General features: G+C 38.9%; 1 protein-coding gene across 2 annotated transcripts in view; it reads left to right on the top strand.

The window, feature by feature from the left end:
* The window catches only part of LOC139913075 (rho guanine nucleotide exchange factor 10-like protein), a 43,530-nt gene that overhangs the window by 1,081 nt on the left and 31,457 nt on the right, over positions 1–10,992 (top strand). The window contains exons 2-7 of one of the 2 annotated variants that reach the window (XM_078288118.1): positions 671–779; positions 2,886–2,989; positions 4,634–4,711; positions 6,139–6,318; positions 7,927–8,043; positions 9,488–9,580. In XM_078288118.1, the coding sequence (XP_078144244.1) occupies positions 683–779; positions 2,886–2,989; positions 4,634–4,711; positions 6,139–6,318; positions 7,927–8,043; positions 9,488–9,580 (669 nt within the window). In that variant the 5' untranslated portion in view covers positions 671–682. Of the gene's footprint in view, positions 1–670; positions 780–2,885; positions 2,990–4,633; positions 4,712–6,138; positions 6,319–6,864; positions 6,870–7,926; positions 8,044–9,487; positions 9,581–10,992 lie in introns of those variants that run through there. The other variant, XM_078288119.1, reaches the window with a different exon arrangement.

Below are 10,992 nucleotides of genomic sequence, written 5' to 3'. Positions count from 1 at the left end.
TTCAATATACAGATGTAGATAACACACACCAAAGGTCATGACCGTAGCCACATATGAGGTCCAGACCTCGGTAATTTTACGTTAATGTTTCATACTTAGCTTTTGGATGTCATTAATAAGAATTGTGTCACTTTTGGGGCTGAGGTCGATTTCCCACTGCAACGCAGTGAGCATTGAATGTAGGAACTGTATGTATTAGCCACTTGGGCTATTTGTTTGTATTCATGTGTGCAGAATAAATAACATACAGTGATATTATACATTTTCACATGTTTTCACGCATATTTTTATAATCTGTTTACAGTTCAGTCTCCTGGACATTCCTGTTAATATAGTCAACATTTGAATTCACTTTGGCCGGAGAAATATTTGTAGACATTGAGAACCTTGGAGAGTGACAAGACTGTCACACATACACACACACACACACACACACACACACCAGGTAAATTAAAACAGAAACATGTATTTTTATCAGTAAGGGTTAAGGGTGGGAGAGAGGAATGACGGAGAGGGGTGTGTTGTTGAAATGTTCACATGCTTTCTCTTTCTGTTTCAGAAAATGAAAAAAAAGATAAGCTCTCTATGTCTTTTCACTCTGCCAGCCCTGCCTGTATGCAGTAGTGTCACCAGCAACATCTTTCATCTGTGCTTTCGTTTTGTTTTTCAGGTACAGCAGTTGATGAAAGCAGCAAGGAATGGTACCAAGGACGGCCTGGAAAAGACAAAGTTAGCCATGATGCGCAAAGTCTCTTTCCTGCAGAGAAAAGAATCTACAGGTAACTGGGAATGGGTTTGACAATCCTGACTGATTTATATGTGGAACCAAGGGCCTGATTCAGACCATGAATTAAAGCAATATTCCACTTAGTTTCAACATGGGGGTTGTTTGGCACTTGACCGCCATGAAAACCAGAATATAAACTAATCACTAATATTGGATGCAGCTGGACGAGTTTGTAGCGTTCAGATTTTTTCTATCCATTCATTTGAATGAGGCGATGAAAATAGCCTGAAAACTGACATTTAACACGTTGGTGAACAGATTCAACAACAGATCCCGCTTTTAAGACAATAAAGCAGTCCTGGGTCTTTTATCATTTTGCATTTCTATTCTTGGTTTACACTAAAATATTATAAAATAATTATTATAAATAATTTAGTATTTAAAAATAAAAGTAGATCCGGTCTCCCGAACAGGAACTACGTCTCCTAAATGGTATCCCTCTGCTATGTTCTCTTCTATCAATAAAAATGCTATTTGTTGAAATTCTGTTCTAAAACATTGGACCCACAATCAATTGAAAATCACAGTAGCAGGATCTGTTGTTGAATCTGTTCAGAAACGTGTTAAATGTCAGTTTTCAGGCTATTTTTGTGGCCTCATTCAAATGAATGGGAAGTAAGAATCGCTACAAACTCGTCCAGCTGCATCTGATCTTGGTGAGTAGTTTATATTCTGGTTTTCATGGCAGTCAAGAGCTGAATAACCCCCATGTTAAAACTGGAATAGTGGAATATTGCTTTAAGCTCTGTTCAGTGCCCCCACACCCTGCAGTTACTGTGGGGATTTGTGACATTCTGCAGCATAAAACTGAGGTAATGATGTAAGTCAAGGCACATTCCACTTCATATTATGATACTTTAAGTGATGAATATGTATGTAGGTTTGTCCCCCTTCACATTATCTCAAAGGGCATGTTGCCAATTCAGCTTCAGATTCACTGACATTGCGTTGTAAGGGGGATCTGTGCATTTTTTTGCGCCTCTGTTACTTGTCTTCAGCTGTAAAACTAATCCACTAAGGCTAGCACCCTTATGCCCTAAAGACCTTTATAATTGGATTGTTGTCTGATCTGACCTGCCCTAGGAACAACACAGCGCCCGACCCAAGGTCTATTTGATGGTCTTGTCTGGCCCATGTATGTTAAATACAACAAGATGAGTCTTGCAGCAATGCTAGCAGCCATTCTGAATGAACAAACTCTATGCACAAAGTCCTCCTCTTTTCAAAGGATTATATATGTGCTACAATAATCTGGGGGAGTTGTCACGAAGTGAATTGGGTGAAATCTTGATTTGCATCGCCTCACCTACAAATAATTTTGCAAAATAATGAAATAGAATTTACATATACATGACCATGATGGGCGCAAAGAGGCTTTATGTTTTGACCAGCGCTGTTGGGCAATTTCCATTCATTGCAGATGGTTAGTGAATAGCATGGCTTTCTGATTTGGTCATTTTGGTGATATAGCACGCTTTTCCCTGCACACACCTTTCGTGAATCTGGGCCTTAACATTCGTGCGTCATCATCTTAAACAAAACTGAATGAAAGGTGCGTTGTATTTAAAGGCAATGCCTCAACAGAAAGCCCTCAACAAAAAGTCCATGGCCTGATCTTCCACCATAGGCTCAACCACAAGTTTCAGCATGCACTTTGAATGGTTCAAGTCTCAGTTGGAACGGCATACATACATTTTTTCCTTTACAGTGTATGTGATGTCTTGTTGTCCTGTACCATATGTGTCAGTATGTACTGTACTACTATGGCAACACCAGTGGAGGGAAGAGTACTAGAATGTCCTTCTCAAGTAGAAGTATTGTGACTTCACTGATATTCTACTTAAGTAGAAGTAAAAGTACGGGAGTAAAAATGTACTGAAGTAAAAGTAAAAAATATCTATGATGTGGGATGTAGGATGTGATTTAAAGTGTTAGTAAAATACAAAAAAAAAAAGTATACAAAATAACTACTCAATTACAGTAACGTGAGTAAATGTAATTAGTTACTTCCACCCTTGGGCAACACTGCCAAGACAAATACATGTATATGTATTGTACTTGGTTAATAAGCTGATTCTGATTCTGTTTTATTTTCTAGGTGAGGGAAAGGATGATGCAGGTTACATGGATTTGTGTGTATCTGAGTTGAAGCACCCCCCACCCCAGCTCAGCCCTATGCCAGAGGGTCTCAGCAGCCAGCAGGTGTGTGTCTGTGTGTGTGTGTGTGTGTGTGTGTGTGTGTGTGTTAGTGCGTGTGTGTTTGTGTGTGTGGGACTGACTGCTGATTTGATGGAGATAATTACTACAACTCTGTTGCACCCATAATGTGGAAGATTTCAATCAAATGTTAAAATAGGCATAGGACCACCTAAGATTGAAAAAATCAGTTTTATTAGGGTTTGATTATTATGGATTTTAGAAGGCCGTGACCGATACTCATATGTTTGGATTGAAGCTGCTGATAGCCAATATTCTGTGCTAATAATTAATATCTTTAAATTTGACCATTTTCATGGCAAAATAGAAGAAGACAAAGAATTTCATGCATACTTGTGTGGAATCCTATCCTATCAAAATATTGCAATAGACTCTAGGAACCAGTAATCCCTTAAAATCCCCTTACATTTACATTAATTCACCCCTTAATTCATGCAAAATCGCCTTAAAATTAGTTAAGGGAGTTACTAATGGACTAGACCCCATCAAAACCCCCTTAAACACCCCTTAATGTTTGACTGCTTACTTTCTAATTGAATGTAAAATTCAGGCAGACAGGAACTTTCTATTAATAACTCATAAATAACTCGATAAACCAACCCATGAATAAATCCCTTATAAACCCATGATGCTAACCTTACTTTTTTAAAGCTATGCTATTGTTTTATGGATAAATAATGTTTATGTCATGAGAAATTAAGGACATTTCAGGGATAAAATTAAGCGGTTTTGTTTGTCAATCCAGGTTAAGGGCTTCCCATAGACAACCAGTGTAGCATTGATCAATTATACAATAACTATGTAATCAGTCCAACTGCATCATATCCATCATATCAGAGGTGGATAACACTGACTGGACCAGATCCTATTTTTAATAAAAGGCCAATATCTGCAAACCGGTATATTGGTCTAACCCTAATTCTTATTGCAGATCATTTTTTCTCTCTAGACCTCTGGGATGTGAGGTGAGCATGTGAGGGTTAGCATGGATGGCTAGTTTCTAGTCTTGGGCTGATATTTGATATATATATTGAATATCGCGATATTTCCCGCAGTATCTAGTGGTCATACCACTAGTAGATTATAGGTTTATAAGTAAAAATAACAAAAATAATTATACTTGAAGTGAAAAAATTGTCTCTTTAATTCAAGTGGGTTCCCTTTTCCACAATCAACCAAAAGGCATTTCCAGTTTTTCTGTAAATAAACAAACTACACCAAATGGCCATTGTTTCCTCCAATGCTTGAATAGTAAAATCTAATTTCTAGGCTGTTAATAATAATAATCTGGACTATTTGCCCCAGTCTTTAGTGAGTGTCGTTTGGCATAGGACTGGAGCTATGGGCCAAGTTTGGTGATTTTTCATGCATGGGAAGGTAGTTTTAGTAAGAAAGAAAGAAAGATAGAATAATAAAAATACATACAAACACAGTAAATACCCTCCCCCCCCCCAAAAAAAAAAAACCCGGGAAAAAAAAACAGAAAAAAAACAACAAAACGACCACCCCCATCCCCACCCCCTTGCGATAACATTGTATATCGCAATATTTCGGTGGGACAGTATCGCAATATAAAATTCTGGATATGGCCCAAACCTACTGGTTTCTCTGTCTCGTTGTCTCTGTCAGGTGGTCAGACGCCTCATCCTCAGCTCTATTGTTCAAAGTGAGAGGAGCTACCTGGACTCACTCAGGCGAATCCTCCAGGTGAGTCAAACCTCTCTTTCCAGGTCAGTAGCGTAAAGCTGTGTTCATAAAAAAATAAATAAAAAAAAAAGCAGTAGGAATGAGACAATATGCTTACGTCACGATGCTATTTGATCCACGATATGGGGTTCATGATTCAATACAACTGTGATACAATGTAATAAATAAAAGTTCAATGACAACAAAGTATGACTGTGCAGAATTATGTTGATTTCTGAGACAAATCTTTCTAGCAATGGTAGTGGCTTGAATGTAAAAAACAATTTGAAATGTCATTACAAAGTGTAAATAATACAATTTGGATGGAGATGGTGAGAGCTTGTGAAATTGTGATGGGGAAGCCGTCTCATTTGTGATTACTACAGCAGAATAAAATATCGCGATTCATTTTTCTTCCCCACGATACATGTCACATTTATGTATTGCGATATATTGCATTTCAATATATCATCCCATCCCTAATGGAGTAACTTTAGGTTCTCCTAAATGGTACTTAGTGTAGTAGCACAATGTTTACACACCCACTGGACAGTTCCTCCTGGTATTTGTAATTTTGCAATTGCAATAATTAATCCAAGTTCAAACAATCCCCTCCAATGTGCAACTTTGAAACATTACTGCAGTGTTTCAGCATGAAATTATGAAATCTACAGAGTGCTTGGAACCTTTTCAAATAAATCCAGTCAAACCCTGTTTCAACAAACTATATCTGCCTTGTTCTTCTACTACAATCAAGGACTCAATGGAGCAGTGGTTCTCAATATGGGGTTCGGGGACCACCAGGGGTCCTTGAGGGGGTTCCAGGGAGTGCCCAGTAAATTGATAAATTGCTAAACTTCAGCATTATTTCATTTACAAGAAGTTAATACAATTAGAGAATGTAGAAGAATGACTATTTTGGTCAGAGTTTCACTGTTATGAATGGAATTCTGAACAAAATCATATTAAACAATAAAAATATTCTCAGATTTGGGTCCAAGAGACAAAATCTCATCAAATGGGACTCTCTAATGTGGACTAAACTAGGAGTCCTTGATATTAAAAAGGTTGAGAATCACTGCAATGGAGCTTTATAGATGGAGGAGACAGAGTAGGACAATGAGTTGTAGTTTCATATATTAGTCTAAGAAGTGTACCTTGTTTTCCATTTAACCTGCAGTACTATAGTTTCCATTTATCCTGAGCCTTTGGTTTGCATCCTGCCAGTTAGAACACAAAGTCTATCTCAAACATAAATGGGCACTTCCTTACCGTGCAATTTTTAATTTTTAATTTTTAATTTTTAATTTTTAACAAAAAACACCCTAAAATCGCATTACAATTTTTGCGAAAAGCCTCTTTGGTCACAGTCACTGTGAAAGCCTGGAGGGACTGATAGAAAGTAAGAAAGTGACAGTAGGCCAAATTCACCCTCCTTTTCCTGCCAGGAGTACCAGAAGCCTTTGCTGGAGCCAGAGAACCGCGTCCTCAACCCCAGGAAGGTGCGTCCCATATTCTACCGCCTGCAGGAGATCCACCAGTGCCACTCCATGTTCCAGATCGCACTGGCGTCCCGCGTGGCCGAGTGGGACCACAGCGAGAAGATCGGAGACCTGTTCGTCGCCTCGGTTAGTCACACTCATCCTTCCTTCCTTCCTTCCTGCCTCGCTCCCTTCCTTCCTTCCTTACTTCCTCCCTTCCTTCCTTCCTTCCTGCCTTCCTTCCTTCCTTCCTTACTTCTCTAACCACAGTGAGAAGATCGAAGACCTGTTTGTTGCCTCGGTTAGTCACACACATCCTTCCTTCCTTCCTTCCTGCCTCACTCCCTTCCTTCCTGCCTCGCTCCTTTCCTTACTTCCTCCCTTCCTTCCTTCCTTTCCTCCTTTCTTCCTTCCTTCCTTCCTTCCTTTCTTCCGTCCTTCCCTTCCTTCCTTCCTTACTTCTCTAACCACAGTGAGAAGATTGGAGACCTGTTCGTCGCCTCGGTTAGTCACACACATCCTTCCTTCCTTCCTTCCTTCCTGCCTCACTCCCTTCCTTCCTGCCTCGCTCCTTTCCTTACTTCCTCCCTTCCTTCCTTCTTTCCTGCCTCCCTTCCTTCCTTCCTTCCTGCCTTCCTTTCATCCTTCCTTACTTCTCTAACCACAGCAAGAAGATCAGAGACCTGTTCGTCGCCTCGGTTAGTCACACACATCCTTCCTTCCTTTCTTCCTTCCTCCTTTCCTTCCTTCCTTCCTTCCTTCCTTCCTTCCTTCCTTCCTTCCTTCCTACCTTCTTTCCTTTCTGCCTTCCTTCCTTACTTCTCTAACCACAGCGAGAAGATCTGAGACCTGTTTGTCGCCTCAGTCACACACATCCATCCTTCCTTCCTTCCTTCCTTCCTTCCTTCCTTCTTTCATTCCTTCCTGCCTTTGTGGTTAGAGAAATAAGGAAGGAAGAAAGGAAGGAAGAAAAAACAAAGGAAGTAAAGGCAAAAGGAAGGAAGGGAGGCAGGAAGGAAGGAAGGGAGGCAGGAGAGAAGGAAGGAAGAAAAAAACAAAGCCTTCCTTCCTTCCTCCCTCCCTTCCTTCCTCCCTTCCTTCCTTCCTTAATGCCTCCCTTCCTTCCTGCCTTCCTTTTGTCTTTACTTCCTTAGTTTTTTTCTTCCTTCTTTATTTCCTTCCTTCCTCCCTTCCTTCCTTACTTCCTCCCTTCCTTCCTTACATTCTTCCTTACTTCCTGCCTTCCTTATTTCCTTTCTCACTTCCCCCCTTCCTTCCAGCCTTCCTTCCTTCCTGCCTTCCTTCCGCCCTTCCTTCCTTCCTTCCTTCCTTTCTCCCCCTTGCTCACTCTGTTTTTCCTCCCTTCTTCCTTCCCTGCCTTTCCTTTTGTGTTTTGTCTTCCTTCCTTCTTTCTTTCTTTGTTTGCTCACTGAATCCCATTCAGTTTGACATAGATCAGATATCCTGCAGTCATCTTTGTCATTTCAAAGCAGCCATGGATACATTCTGTAATTCATCATTGAAAACTGGAAAAACAGCTTACTTGGTCCTTTTACGCAATAACTTTGATAGCTGGCAGTGAGTTAGGTGAGCATAAGTAGTGTTTAAATCAGTGTGTTTAAAAAGAAATGCTGTCCTGTACACTAGAATTGGTAGCTGTTAACATTGATTTCACACATTTCTTATCAAAGGGGAACCGCTGACTTCATAATTTCACACTCTTTCCTCTTTCCTCTTTCCTCTTTCCTTCCACAGTTTTCAAAGTCAATGGTGCTGGATGTGTACAGCGACTATGTCAACAACTTCACTAATGCCATGGCACTGATCAAGAAAGCCTGCATCTCCAAACCAGCTTTCCTGGAGTTTCTAAAGGTGCTCAGTTTTTTTTTTTTTTTATCAATTTGCGATTCTGTTAAATAAATAATGTAAAGAAGCTTGTGAGGTTTTAGATCACTTCAAAATGTACAGTTTTCTGTGCTTTGAGTTACTGATATTACATATACACCGCCCATCAAAAGTTTGGACACACCACATTTTTCTTTATTTTTTACTATTTTCCACATTTTAGAATAATAGTAAAGACATCAAAACTATGAAATAACACAAATGGAATTATGCAGTGACCAACGAATTGTTAAACAAATCAAAACTATCTTATAATATATTTTAGATTCTTTAAATTAGCCGCCCTTTGCCTTGATGGAAAGAAATTCATACATAGGCAGCAACTTCACTATTTATATTTGTCTAAGAAACTAATTTCAAGCACTTAAGCATACGCCTTTAGATCAAAATGGCTTTAAGATCAAGAAAAACAATGAGGTGTCCCCAAACTTTTGACAGGCAGTGTAGTTATGATATATTGTTAAAATACAGTGGCAAGGCTCTACATACCATTTCTACCAGAGTGTAGCACTACTACTACTAGTAATACTAGTGCACATACTAGACAATGGGTTGTGTTGATTAATCATGATTGGCCCCATGAGTAGCTATGGGAGTTTGCTGTTGAACAGTGCATGGTTAAATTATGGAGATGGAGATGCCCTCTGATTTTTAAAATGTGTAAATAAAAAAAACATAATTAAAAAAAAGCATTGAGGCCCAGATTCACTAAAGGTTTGTGCAGGGAAGAGCGTGCTATATCAACAAAATGACCAAATGAGAAAGCCATGCTATTCACTAACCATGTGCAATGAATGGAAAGATGCCTAACAGCATTGGTCAAAACATAAAGCCTCTTTACACCTGCCATTGTCAGGCATATGTATTATATGTAAATCCTGTTATTTTGCCTGTATAATAATGATTTGTAGGTCAGACCATACGAATCGAGATTGCACCCAGTTCACCAACACTTCGCTGATCATTGCTGCAAGACGCAAGTCAGGCAAGCAAGGGAGAGGGTTTTCCACCCTAGCATCTCGGATCAGATCAGACAATGCTACAATTATAAAGGGGCTTTAGGATGTGGATTAGCCTTACTGCTGAAACAATTTGCTCTTTTCATTAATTTCTAAGTGAATAAGCCGAAAATTTCACGCTCGTAGTTCAAGCATCTGAGTAGCAAAAAAAATTGCCCTCAGCACAATCTTAGTGAACCTACACTTGAGTGTTTAACCATTTAGCTTTAGACCGGTGGGCTGGCTCCCAAAGCTTTGCCCTGTCAATTTGTATCTGCCATAGATGAGGATGAAAATATAATTTACAGGAGATTACAGTTTCACTTTTCCTCACAGTGCATTATTTAAACCTGCACTGTGCGATTTCACAAACTCATACCTCTGTGTTTTCCCCATATGTTTAACTCCTGCAGAAGAAGCAGGTGTCCAGTCCAGACAGAATCACTCTGTACGGCCTGATGGTGAAACCTATCCAACGCTTTCCCCAGTTCATTCTTCTGTTGCAGGTAAGCAATAGAGCAGGGCATTTCACATGAATCATACCATAGCATCATATTTTATTTGTCACTATTGTCATAATCATTATGATCATCATTATGAATTGTATCTTTTTGAACAGTGATGTAGCATTAAATAAAAAGGTAGGGTATAGGCTGATATTATCGAATATCGCGATATTTCCTGCGATATCGAATATCTAGGCTGTTAATAATAATTATTATTATAGCCTAGAAATTTAATGTAATGTGGAAAAAATGAAATAAAATACCCCCCCCCCCCCAAAAAAAAAAAAAAACAACTTGTGGAAAATAAACTGAAAAAAAAAAAAAACTACTAACATCATAAATGTATATAATATTGTGTATATGGATATCGCCAAAGCCTAGTAGGGAAACCTCCAGTTGATGATCATCATATGTCAAACTACCTCTAATGTGACCAAAAATCAATTACTCCTTCAGAAAAGCATTAATTTCTGCTTTTTTCCTTAAAAAAAACATCTCGTCACACAACTTGCATCACTTCGATACCATTTACTATTTACTACTACTACTGCTATGATTTTACCATATAGATTGGCAGTCTAAAAGGTGGTAAACTGAGCTCTTCAAATAAAAAGTTGGGTAAAATGACTTTAGTGTTTTTGCCCTCCACTACATCCCTGATTCTGAAGCTTGTAAGCGTTTTCAAACAGGAATCGGACACCTTGAGGGACAATATGTAGTGTGTGGTCAAGTGTGGTGGGGTAGAAACCCTGCACCTCCCTAGGGATGTTTTGTGTCAATTAAAGGTCTAGATTGTTCTACTGGAACTGGAACTTTCTGTGGGAGTTTCCAACTAGAGGAAGTGAAAGGCAGGGACTCCTCTGTCTGCTGCTGTCAAGTCAAGTCAGTTTTATTTGTATTGCACATTTCATACACAGGTAAGCTCAATGTGCTTCACATTAAAATACAAAATAGTAACAATAAACAGATAAGGAGATACAATACACATACAGTACTGTGAAAAAGTCTTAGGCATCATAGATTTTTTATATACATTTTGTCTGATATCTTCATTTATTTGTCATCTGCATTAGCGTGTCAGTAGACTGCTCTTTTATAGTCATTTTTTTTTATATTTAGAAACTTTTCATTTAATTATTTTTGAAAGCATCTTCACTTTTTTTTACAGGTGCCTAAGAAACTTGCTTTTTATAACCCCCGTCCTACCCCTACGACAGCACTCACACACACAAAGACCATAGCAGAAGCACACGAAGGCAGAGTGGATACTGATTATAAATGTGATTTTTGTGGTCTATAAAATTAGACTGTTTCTGTTCTTCCATTGTGTATATACGTATACCAGAATTTATTTATTAGGGCCCGAGCACCGACCGGTGCGAAGCCCTATTGTATTTCAAGGAATTATTATT

The sequence above is a fragment of the Centroberyx gerrardi genome, chromosome 14, assembly GCF_048128805.1.
Source record: "Centroberyx gerrardi isolate f3 chromosome 14, fCenGer3.hap1.cur.20231027, whole genome shotgun sequence".
NCBI classification, from domain to species: Eukaryota; Metazoa; Chordata; class Actinopteri; order Beryciformes; family Berycidae; genus Centroberyx; species Centroberyx gerrardi.
The sequence above is the reverse complement of the archived record's forward strand: the minus strand, read 5'-3'. Positions and strand labels throughout refer to the sequence as shown.